Source organism: Acinonyx jubatus, chromosome A3 (genome assembly GCF_027475565.1).
Source record: "Acinonyx jubatus isolate Ajub_Pintada_27869175 chromosome A3, VMU_Ajub_asm_v1.0, whole genome shotgun sequence".
Lineage (NCBI taxonomy): Eukaryota > Metazoa > Chordata > Mammalia > Carnivora > Felidae > Acinonyx > Acinonyx jubatus.
The window spans coordinates 47,367,912-47,380,741 of NC_069388.1; the positions used below are offsets into that span (position 1 = coordinate 47,367,912).

General features: G+C 42.5%; 1 protein-coding gene across 1 annotated transcript; it reads left to right on the forward strand.

The window, feature by feature from the left end:
* Positions 1–9,604: 9,604 nt before the first annotated feature.
* Positions 9,605–12,519, forward strand: LOC128311382 (probable cystatin-16). Its single transcript, XM_053201382.1, is given in 4 exon segments — positions 9,605–9,813; positions 10,028–10,154; positions 11,376–11,486; positions 12,314–12,519. Coding segments are annotated over 4 exon segments (513 nt in total). The 5' UTR covers positions 9,605–9,619; the 3' UTR covers positions 12,395–12,519.
* Positions 12,520–12,830: the final 311 nt, after the last annotated feature.

Genomic DNA, 12,830 nt, shown 5'->3' on the forward strand with positions numbered 1-12,830 from the left:
AGCTTGATTATTCCAACACCATTTGTTGAAAAGAGTGTTTTCCTACACTGAATTGACTTTAAATCAAAGTAAAAAACCAGTAGGCTATCAAGGGTTATGTTTCTTGACTATTCTGTTCCAAGTATCTTTATACAACTTTGCAAGAACCATACGCTAGCTTAATAGGATTTGGGGATAGGTTCCTTGGGATTTTCACAACACAATGCATATAATCATACAATGTTTCTAGGTATACATATAATCATGCTGTATATGAATAAGGAGAACATATAGTTGGGTCATATTTTTATTCATTTTGACAATTTCTTTTAATTTAGATCACTTACATCTAACGTAATTATTGATGTGTTGTGTTTGGATTTAATTTAGTATTTTAGTATTTGCTTTTGTTTGCTACCTCTTTTTTTGATTTTCTCATTTTGCTAATATTTCCTACCTTTCCATTCATTTTAAAAGTGTTTATCCTTACTTCTTGGAACGTTTGGTAATAGTCAATATCTGAGTTATGTCAGCATTGGCATCTGTTTTTTTTTTTTAAGTTGAACTATAGTTGACACACAATGTTACATTAGTTTCAAGGATACAAAGAGTGATTCAATAACTCTATATGTTATGCTATGCTCCCCACAGGTGTAGCTACCATCTGTCACCATACAATGCCATTGCAATACCATTGACTATATTCTCTATACTATGTCTTCCGCCCCCTTGACTTACTCATTCCATTACTAGAAGCCTGTACTTCCCACTCCTTCACCCATTTTGTCCCTCCTTCTATCCTTGCCCCCCATGGCAACCAGTAGTTTGTTCCCTGTATTTGTGGGTCTATTTCTGGTTTTTGTTTGTTTGTTTTATTTTTCAGATTATACATATAAGTAAAATTATATGATATTTGTCTTTCTCTGTCTGACTTGTTTCACCTAGCATAATACCCTCTAGGTCCATCTGTGTTGTAAATGGCAAGATCTTATTCCTTTTTATGGCTATATCTATCTATTTTTATGGATATATCTATCTATCTATCTTACATCGTCTTTATCCATTCATCTATTGATGGACACTTGGGTTGCTTTCATATCTTGGCTATTGTAAAAAATGCTGCAATAAACATAGGGATGTGTGTATTTTTTGAATTAGTGTTTTTGTTTTCTTTGGATAAACATGCAGTAGTGGAATTACTGGAGCATATGGTATTCCTAATTTTTTGAAGAACCGCCATACTATATCCAAAGTGGCTGTACCTATTTACATTCCCACTAACAGTGCACGAGGTTTCTTTTTTCTCTACATTCTCACCATCACTTGTTATTTCTTATCTTCTTAATTCTAGCCTTGGTGTTTGTTAATTGTTTTGTTTTTTTTTCCATGGGAGCTGAAATTTTCTTGGTTCTTCATATGCTGAGTAGTTTCAGATTGCATCCTGGCCATTTTGAAAGTTATGTAATGAGACTCTGTATCTTGTTTAAATCCTCTGGGGAATGTTGGTATTTCTTTTCTCAACAGGCAGTTAACCCATTGGGCTCAGGTTCCAAGTTGTGACCAGCCTTCTGTCGGTTGTGGTCTCAATGTCAGCTTCGTGTCAAAGCAAGACTTTGCCGTGCTGCTTGTATCTGTGTTGAGTGTGGGTCTTCAAGTGGCCAGTCTGGCTGGGTGGTGCTTGATCCCTTCATTCAGTTCTACAAGTCTTTGGTGTTCAGTGTAGGATTAGGCCTGCACTTATGCAAATTAGGGTTGTGTTCCTGAGATCCTCACTCCCCACAATCTCTCTAGTACTGTCTGGTTCCCTAAGCCTCCCATACCCTGCTCTGCTGGGCAGGTCCATATCTACACCCAGTTCTGGGGCCACAGAACAGGACAGATATAGGAAAAAAGCAACAAGGGTTTGCTTCTTGGACCTACAGCTGCTCTGAGCAGAGGTGTCTCCCCTCCTGAAACACTGATGTGCTCTGTGCTGCCACCACTGGATTCCCCAGGGGCCAGGGCATCAGGGAGCAGAGAAAAGAAAACATGAGGGTCACTCCTACTGTCTGTCTCATGAGTTCCTTGACTGCTTCTTGAGAAGGAATAGAAGACTTCTCCCAGAGCTCTCTCCACACCCTGGTGCCCTCTTCTAGGTTCTTGGCTTCTTGAGGCCCAGACTGGGGGACACAAGAAGAAAATCAATGGTAAACTTTCCTGGTTCTTTGGTATTTAAAATTCTAATCTTCTTTTGTCTGTCTGCTGCTATGTATGTTTTAGAGTGTCTGGGTGGCTGCTGCATGCATTCTGTCCAGGTTTTGGTGTTTATTCTTTGGTAGAGCCAGGGTGTCATGTGTTAACTCTGTCTTACCTGGAACTGAAACATTTCATCCCAATATTTTAAAAGCCACTTTTCCATGAAACACTCTACATCCATGAAGCCTGTATTCTGGGGTTTCAGGGTTGTCTTCCTTCCTCTAGTAACTGACTTCCCTGAAGGAGTATAGAGGGCCCTTCTCTTTCCTTCCCTTTGGGAATGCCTTTGGGGAAAAGACAGAATTCTGACTTCCCTTGGGACCCACACTTTCCTTTGTCTCTAGCCATGTTTGTAAGAAGAACTGAACCCACCCTTATCAGGGATGTCTCTGATGGAACCAGGCCGATCAGTGCAGACCATAGCCTTACCTACAAATAGGTAGAGACAGGCACATTTTCTCCAACCCCAGTCAATGGTGGAGCATCAGTTGTGTGCTGGCCCTCCCAGAACAATGAGCCATTTCCCTCTTTCACAGGAACTTCCAGAAAGCCCATAGTCTCTCTCTGCACTGGATGGAGCAGGGATATGGGGCTAGATTGGTGCAGCCAGCCTGCTCCAAGGCATTGCCAGCCATAGAACAGGACCAATCCTTGGGGGAATAGAACAGAGAAGACTTTGGGCATATTTTCCACGGGAATAGACCAGACTCAATCCTCTCTTATTCACACTCCTCATTTAGAGGAGGACTCAGTGCATGCTCCATGGTTTTGTCTGAAGTTTTCTCTGGGTACATGACACATTTGCCCATTGTGGAATAGGCCAAAAGTGGCAGACAATGTATGCACTTTGGAGCAGCCACGATACATGTCAGGCAGGAGTTGAGGACTCAATATTCTAGTTTGTGCCTCAGATGGACAAACATACTTTTGAGGTATATGCTCCATATTGTCTCCCAGACATCCTCATGGAACACAGCCCCACCTGCGCACAGCAGTAAACTACTCATCAGCAATCTGGAACTGGCTTCCTTCCTTGCCTCTCTCATTGTGCTTCCTGGTACCAACAGAACCTGCTATGCAGTTGTCCTACAGGCAGATGTGACAGACCATGGAGTCTTCACCTATCTGAAGAAGAACAGCTTTAAGCTAGAAATGACCAGTGGAGGAATGGCCTTTAGAAGCTTCCGTTCAGCTGTTCAGCCTCTCCTCTTTCTCATTTCCATAGAGGTGGTATTGGTCTATATTTAAGACCCTTCTGGCTGCAATAATGGGTGATCCTTTGTCAGAAGCAACAAAGGAAAAAACAAAAGTATTTTCCTGCTGCTGAGTCAAGAGAGATGGATCACAGTACTGCACAGGGACACAGCCACTACTTCAGCTTGTGTTCCCCACTGCTGGGACAGTGTCCTGTCCTACTGCCCATCTCCCTCCTTTTCTCATGCATCTCCATGTGCCAAGGAGACTGCCTTGTCTCAGTCTTGCTGAGTTTATTACAAGAAGTTTAATTTTAAAATAATCTGACCCTTACAGAAATGCTGTAATTACAATGCAAAGAACTTTTCCCCTGAAACATTTGAGAGGAAGTTGATGAAGTGATGCCTCATCACCCTGAATATGTTAATGAGTGATTCCTACAAAGAGGCACATTCTCCTCCCTAACCACAATGCAAACATGAAGGCCAAAGAGTGAACACAGGCATACCTCCTGCCTGATTCTCAGTGCCTGTCAGGGAATGAGCATGCTTCCTCCAGCCTCAGCCAATGGCAACGTGGCAGGATATGTGTGCTGGGCCTCCCAGGATAAGGGATCTCCTCCTCCCAAGTTCCCCATAACAAAAGGATGAAGAACCATGGGCACACTTGCTCTTCCATCTGGAAATGTTCCTCAGTCTTTCCTTGACTTTTACGACCTTGACATTTTTGAAGGGCCATTATAGTACAGAATTTCCCTAAGTTTTTATTTGTCTAATGTGCGTGCTAGCATGGCATCCTGGTAAGGGCTCTTCTGGTGCAGAAGCTTATCTTTAGATTTCTCCTGGTCTGTGCCCATTGGCCTCGGTGAACACACACCTCCCACCTCCTCTCAAGGCTCCAGCTCTGACTCTGCCCCCTTGAAAATGGGAAGCTCTGGTCTTTCAGTGGTTGCCTTGCCAGCTGCCTTGATCTCTCACAACTTCTGAAATAGTAACAATCAGACCCATTTAGAGCTAAGGAGTAGGAATGTCCTTGTAGAAAGCATGTGTATTCACTGGTTTATCATCTCAAAGACAAGGTCAGAGTTGTGGGATGAGACAGGAGAGCAGAAACCTATTGGCTTTGTTCTGGGCTCCCCAAGCATTTGAACTACATTGGTGCTTGATCCTGGTTCTGATTTATGGCTGAATGACTAAGGAAAAGACCTTTCCTTTGCACCATTAAAAAAACCCCAACATTGTTATCTAAACCTTCATATCTCTCAAGAGGATAAAATATTCTTATAACAGGTGGTTGCTCTGCTGTGTTCTGTTGAGTTTTCCCAAGGAATGATCAATGTCAAATGTGATACAAGAATTAGACACCCAGGCAAGCATCAGATATTCTGAGACACGTGGCACAGCTTTGAGAAGGGCCAACATTAGCCCCTAGTGCTCTTGGACAACACTGATGCTCTGGAAAGAGGCAGCAGTGCTCAGGCCAGCTGGGAGACCAGAGGAGAGCCAGCATGTGCAAGCTGGGTTGTGTTCAAGGAAGAGGTTCTCTTCCCTTTTGCTCCCCCTGCTGACACATGTGGACCAGAGGGGAGTGCCAGCAGGTGTTTATAGGAGCAGCATGCCCTCTGGAACCATATGCTTCTCTTTTTTGTAATTCAGGATTTTCCTGAGTCCCTATCATGTATATACAATGTTTTTCATTGTGGTAAGACACATAAGATGAAATTTATAGTTTCAACCATTTTTAGTTATACATTCCACTGGTATTAAGTATATTTACATTATTGTGCAGCACCACCAATCTCTAGAAATTTTCCATCTTCCTAAAATTAAACTTTGTACCCATTAAACAATAACACCTCATCTCTTCCCACTGTCCCTCCCCCCCACCAGAAACCACCTTTCTACTTTGTTTGTATGGATTTGAATATTCTAGGTACTTCATGTAAGTGAAATCATACCATATTTGTTCTTTTGTGACTGGCTTATTTCATTTAACATAATGCTCTCAATGTTCACCCATGTTATAGCTTGCAACAGAAATTTCTTTCCCTTTTAAGGCTGAATAGTATTCTATTGTATGAATATACATTATTTTGTTTATTCATTCATCTGTTGATGGACATAAGTTGCTTTCAGACTTTTGGATATTGTGACAAATGTTTCTGTGGACATGGGTGTGTACATATCTGTTCAGTCCTGAGCCCCATTTTGGAGAATTAACTGTTGAACTACGGCAGAATTCCCAGGGGCCCTGACCTGGGTAGCTCTCTGCTTTGTCTATGAGCCTCCAATGAGTCCAGTCACCTGGAGGCCTGACCTTTATAGGGAAGAAGGGAAACAGCCCTGCTGACTGTCCCAGAGACAGTGTTGGACCCTGGATGAGAGGCCAAAAACAGAATGAAGAGAGCTTTAAGGCAGAGCCAGGTTGAGAAGTTCAATGTTATTTCAAATGGAATCAAAATTTTCTTCTTTTCACATAAATCTTCTGAAAGTCAAGGATTACAGGAGAATTGCCCAGGAATCAAGGAAGGACATGTCACTTCTGCTTCAGGCTGTATCCACCAGGCTCACAGGACCCAGGTATTATCTAGATGAGCCATACCCAAATCTGAGAGACATGAGAGAGTGGCCAAGGGAGGTTCTGTCCACCTATAGATGCCCACCAGGGGCACAGCACAGGGGCCACCAGATTGAAAGAAAACTTCCACCAGTACTGCAATTGAATTCAGAAGGCAGAAGCTCAATTCAGCATATCCCTACCTACTCCTTGATGCTTAAATTCACACATGTGGGGACTCAGCCTGGTATTCATGGTGAGGACTTTGGCTGAAGCACTACTCACAGCCCCTGGAAGAGACAGTGATGGTGGACACTTCCCTGGTATGGAACTGTATCATCCTTATACTGTTTGACTCAAAGAAAGACCTGGAGGGGAGAGAGGGATGGGGGAGGGCACTAGGGTATGAATGGAAGAGTAGGAGGCAGTGACTTTCAGTACAGTGGAGAAGAGGTGCTTTTTTGCCTCAAATGGGTGACAAAACATGGCACCTTCTTCAGCACCTCTGAAGAAGAAGAGCTGATGAGACCATGAAAGGCTATATTTTCTGTGTAAAAGTTGACTGGAAACAGACCACTTCAAAATGCCACTTTGAATCTTCAAAGAACTGAAATAAAATAACTACCTAGCCAGCAAAATTATTCTTCAAAAATGAAAGTAGGGGTGCCTGGGTGGCTCAGTCAGTTGGGTGGTGAACTTTGGCTCAGGTCATGATGTCACAACTGGCAAGTTCAAGCCCTGTGTCATGCTCTGTGCTGACAGCTCAGAGCCTGGAGCCTGTTTCAGATTCTGTGTCTCCCTCTCTTTCTGCCCCTCCCCAACTCATTCTCTGTTCCCCCCACCTCAAAAATAAAAGAAAACACTTAAAAAATTTTAAAAAAATAAGGTAAAATAAAGACATTCTCAGACCAAGTAAAAGGAGAGAAACCTCAAAAATATTTAAAGATTGGAAGGATTCAGAGTATGTTTTCTGTTTACAGTAGGCAGTTACAATAGAAACTTAATTTGAAAAACTCTAACTGCCTGTACATTTAGTAGTATATTTCTAAATAATCCAAGGATCAATGAAAAATCATATAAGAAATAAGAAAATACTTTGAACTGACAGATAATGAACATATGGCATAGCAAGACTTCTGAGATGCAACCAAAGCAGGGCACAGAGGAAAATTTATAGCCTTAAATTTCATATATTAACCATGCTTGAAAGACACAGAGAGGGGAGAAGAGGGAAAATTGGCTAAATCTCTAAGACATGGGCTCCCATGGAAGTAGAATTATTTAGTGATAAGACAGGTTTAAAAAAATTAACTAACTAAAAGATATATTATCAAGTTCCAACCAAAAATAAATCCTTAAGAGTGTTCTTTAGGGGATAGAAAATGGTCACAGTGAAAGTAATGTTGAAGGAATGATGCAGAGAAGAGAGTAAATCCAATTTATTTAAGACAATCATATTGTCTTATGGGCTTTCAAATATGTAGAATTCAAACACATGACAGCAAGAACATACAAGGTGAGTGGGAAGTTAGGAGTAGTAGTATTCTAAGGTATTCTCACCATCCTTGAAATGATAAAAGTATTAATTTACAGTAGACTCAATTAACTAAATGTTGCTTATCACAATTGTTAGAGGCACCACTAAAAGAAGAGTAAAATAAGGAGTAAATAAGGCCATTAAGAGGAATAATTGTAATAATAAAAATATCTTGATAATTCAGAGGAATATAAGAACAGACAATGAGGTAATTAGAAAACATGTAGAAATATGGCTGATTGGAACCCTAACATATTAATAATGGTAATAATAGCTGTCAGTGAGCAGTAATATGAGTCATTGTAAATGGAATAAATCCTCAACATAAAAGACCCTTAGACTGATTTAAAAAATGTTTGCTGCTCACAAAAGCACATCTTAATGAGTAGGACATCACCTGTGAGAAAAAAGATGGATGAAGATATATCATGAAAATAACAATGAAAACAATGCTGCTGTAGTAACTCTGACATCAGACAAGATAGACTGCAGAGCAAGAGGAATTACTTGGGATAAAAGGTACAACTTATAATGATAAATGGTTGACCACCAAAATAGTAACAGTTCTATTTGTATAAGCACTTAATTATAGTCTCATAATATATAAAGCAAACATTATGAGAAAAGAAGAACAGATAAATTCACAATCAAAATCATGAGAGACTTTAACACATCTCTGAAAAATAGACAAAAAAGTGACCCAAACCCAAACCAAATCAAACTAAACTTACTACAACAAAATAAAGCAAAAAGGGTAAATATATGGAAGGTTTGAATGAAATGGTGTATTGAGATAGATATCTAACTCCTAAAAGATACAGAATACACATTGTGTTCAAGAAGATATATAGGTGTCTACATGGCTCAGTTGCTTAAGTGTCCCACTCTTGATCAGTTTGTGATCTTGTGGTTATGGGATCAAGCCCCATGTCTAGCTCTGCACTGAGACTGGAACCTGCTTGGAATTCTCTCCCTCTTTCTCTCTCTCTGCTCCTTCTCTTTTCACACTGTCTCTCTCTCAAAAATAAAAATAGGGGCATCTGGGTGGCTCAGTCGGTTGAGCATCCGACTTTGGCTCAGGTCATGATCTCACAGTCTGTGAGTTTGAGCCCCGTGTCGGGCTCTGTGCTTACAGCTAGGAGCCTGGAGCCTGCTTTGGATTCTGTGTCTCCCTCTCTCTGACCCTCCCCCTTTCATGCTCTGTCTCTCTCTGTCTCAAAAATAAACATTAAAAAATTAAAAAAAAATAAAACTTAAAAAAAAGAACATATAGAGTGTTGGCCATATTCTGGGCAATAAAACAAATCTCAATAAATTTTGAACAAGAGAAATAATAGGATATTTTCTAACTATAGTGGGCTTTAGCTGGAAGTCAATAAAAGATGATTAGAAAGTTGGCTATGGTAGAAATTAAACAACACAGCTACAATAGCCCACAGGTCAAGAAAGAAGTTGCGGTGAAAATAAGAATATATTTTTTGAATTTAGGGAAAACTAATAATAAGCATATCACCCTGGGAGACTGAAGCCAGATGTACTTTCTGGAAGAGGAGGATCAGACAGCTCCCCCACCTGTTTCATTGCTGACCACACACCCTGTACTCCCCTGGGTCTGGCTGGTGCTGTGGGCTCCAGCCACGGTTGTAAGCAGTCTTGGCCACTGCCTCCATTCCTCAGAAATGGGATCCCCAGGGTTCCTAGGGATTAGTGTGATTCTGGCAGTCCTTGGTGCACTGCCAGGGAGGCAAGCAAGGTGGATGCAAGACTTTGCATGAGTGGGCTGAGATAGCAGTAGGGACCCTCTCAGGGAGCAGCTCGGGTAGGCATCCCTGGAAATGTGCAGGGAACAGAGTATGTTGCATGCATGTCATTGTGTTCAGGGTTTTTGTGATAAGGGGGTGAAAATGTGATCCTTTGCTCTGCTTTCTGTTTGGTAATGATGGGAGGAACAAGGCAGGTGGATGGAGAGGTGGAGTGGGATAGAGGTGCCAGTCAAAGCGGGGAGGTCAGCAGCTCTGAGGGCAGGGCTGGGATATTGAGTTATGGAGGGCAACCCAGCAGTAGCTACCATCTCCTCCCTCCGTGTGTCGCCAGTCCTTGGTGCTGACAAAGGACAGAATGTTCCTGAAGATGCCTCTGCTTCTGAGGCTCATTGTGCTGGGTGCTCATGTCTGGACCATTAAAAAAGAATTTGTAGACATTAGTATGCACCATGGTTATTTTGTGGCATCTGTGGAGTTTGCTTTGGCTCTGTTCAATGAAGACAACAGTAAAGAGCACTCATACAGGTTGCTGGGTGGGCCCAGCAAAAGGTAGGTAGCTGTCATTCTGTCCATTCCCAGATTCTGGTCCCCACGAACTGCCATGAGCCAGGCACCATGCGAGCAGAACTCTGAAGGGGGGTGGTGTCTCACCTCTAAATCATACTCCTGAAGAGATGAGGTATAGCCCCTTCTGTGCACAGAGCCCACCAGCTTCCCTCAGTCTTCCTGTTTTTTGACCCTCTCCCTCTTCCTTGGACACCAGCCAGCCCTGGACACCTGGAGGTCATAGGAGCTCCTTGGGCACAGGTGTTTCACTTGCTCTCCCTGTGCCTGTGCCCTGTCCTAGCTCAGGGTCTGGTGACCATGCAAGTGGGGTTGGGGGTGCATGGGTATGTGTATGTGAGTGTGTTTTTGGTGTGTGTTGGAGCATGAGTGGGTATCATGTGTCAGCTCTAGGAACTGAGTCCCAAATGAAGTCAGCTTTCTAGACAATTACAGGTCAGTTTAATGAGAGGCAGGTTCCTTACTATGGTGATTTCTGGCTACATTTCTATGTTTGAGTTCTTGAGTTTTCACGGACTTCTATTTAACAAGATGAAATAATAACTTTTATTTTAAGTGTGGATGGAACTAGAGGGTATTATGCCAAGTGAAATAAGTCAGTCAGAGAAAGACAGATATCATATAATTTCACTCATGTGGAATTTGAGAAACTCAACAGATGAACATAGGGGAAGGGAAGGAAAAATAAGACAAAAACAGAGGAGGAGGCAAACCATAAGAGACTTTTAAATATAGAGAACAAATTGAGGGTTGATGGAGGGGAGGTAGGTCGGGGATGGGTTAAATGGGTGATAGGCATTAAGGAGGGCACTTTTTCAGATGAGCACTCATTGTCATATATAAGGCATATGGGACTACTCCTGAAGCCAAGACTACACTATGTTAACTAACTTGAATTGAAATAATAAAAAAGAAATAATAACTTTTAATAACTTCTGATAGAAGCCTAACAAACACATGGAACCACACTGCTTTGTAAATATCCACCTTGATGAACATTAGCAAGAAGTACCCTTTTGTAGAGCCAACTCCCACATGAGGTGACGCAGAGCATTCCCAGCCCCCAGGACCTCCTATGTCCTGCCCTCCTGCTCTGAAAGGAATGGCCAGCTCTGATGGCTGATCAGTGGATAACAGCTGTTATCCTACTGTCCAGAGAAGGACTCACTGGTGTGCTCGCCTTGTGTCTGGCTGATGCTGTGCAGGTGTCCAATGAGAGATGGGTGGTGCTGTCACTGTAGCTGGAGACCATGCAGGCTCCTTGCTGTGCAGCTTTCCAATCTGTGCATTCATGGCACTGTGAACATGGCTAGTAGCTACAGATCATCAGGAAGAGTGTCGCAGGGAAGATTCTAGTGCATGCTTTAGGTTCATATAGGGACACTTTTCTGTTGATTATATGCTTACAGAGAAATTACAGAGGATTTATATATCCTATTTATACACATATTTTCATCTTTTGCCCACTTTTCTACTTGATTCTCTGTCTTTTATTCATTCATGGAAAGCAAATATTTAGAAGTTGTTTTATAATTTCTTCTTGACAGAGGTGGACAATAATATTTTTAATGGAGCTGAAGTTGCACCACACAATTTGTAAAAAGTAGGATGAAGACATAAACAACTGCCCCTTGCAAGAAGGTCCAGGAGAGAAAAAGGTTTGAGAATAAAATTAAAAATAATATTAGAGAGGGTCTATGAAAGTAAGCTTGGGTGGTTGTCAGGGATGATCCTGAGCCAGAATGAGCATTTTGTTCCCTCTTTCCCCAGGTTCCAGGGCACCCCTCCTCCAATCCCCGGGAAGGAAAGTTGGTCACACTAAGCAGAGAGAGATGCTTCCAGCAGAACAGTGAAGCTGAGCCCTGTGCTCACCTGGCTGGTCCACCAGAGATCCTCTGCAGACACCCATATGACCTTCCTCCCAGGATGGAGTCCACCCCAAGAGCCCAGCCTGGATGCTTCCTGAGACCTCAGGTTCAGGCAGAAACTCTTCACTCTCTGTGGTCCTAGCTTTTCTCTTGCTACTGTATTTTGGTTTTGGAAGACTCTTTGGTTTGTTTGGTCATCCCACCTTCTCCTCTATTCCCCTGGGCTTGAAGGATGTGTCTCAGTCTTGCATCTCAGCCTTAGAGGTAGCTTCCTCTCAGGGTAGGTTTGCAGCTGCTGCTGAATATTGGGTGTCCAGCTGGACCACTTCCTGGGTAGTGTGCTGGATCCCTCAGAACTCACGTATGAGTGTGTGGGGGATGGTGTTTAGGCCATGTCACACGCACTGGTAGGACCCCTGAAGGACAAGTAATGGTCCCACCACGTGCCCTCTCAGGAACCCTTGTTCCACATGGGCAGATTAAGCAACCCCTCCCCAGCATTTTGGTGGAGTCTTGAGCTCCTCAAATCCTACCCCAGGTCACTGTTTGTTTTTGCTGTTCATTGTTTTCCATGTATTAATCTCTGTTCTAATCTCATAATTACTTTTTTTCCCCAGGTAGACTGCACCTTTGTTGTGGATGCCAGACCATGTCTTTCCCAGTTCTCCCTCCTGAACAGCACCTGTGTGCAGAAATAGGCTGGGAAGGGGTCCCTGGCTCCTCATACAAAAGATCCTTTTCCTCCAGAGAGCAACAGTCTGTATGTAGTCCCAGGTCTGTTCAGCACCAGGAGAATTAAAGGCATCTCAGAGCACTTTTTAGGTCCCTGCCAGTTTTGCACTTTCCTGAATCATTTTTATTTTATAAATGTTGCTGCTGTGACAAGAAGTACAGAATTGGTCATCCTTATTATTCTTACATTGACTGTTGGTGCACAGTGTTGAGTCAATCAGACTCTCCAACTCATGGGAGAGTACCCTCGTGGTTCTTTCAGGGCCCCCACTGGTTGGTTGGTATATTTATTCATTCAGTCATCCATTAATATAACCATCCATCCATCCATCCATCCATTCTTTCATTCATTCTCCAATCTCTCCATGCTCTCATCTATTCCACTCAAAAAGAATGCAGACA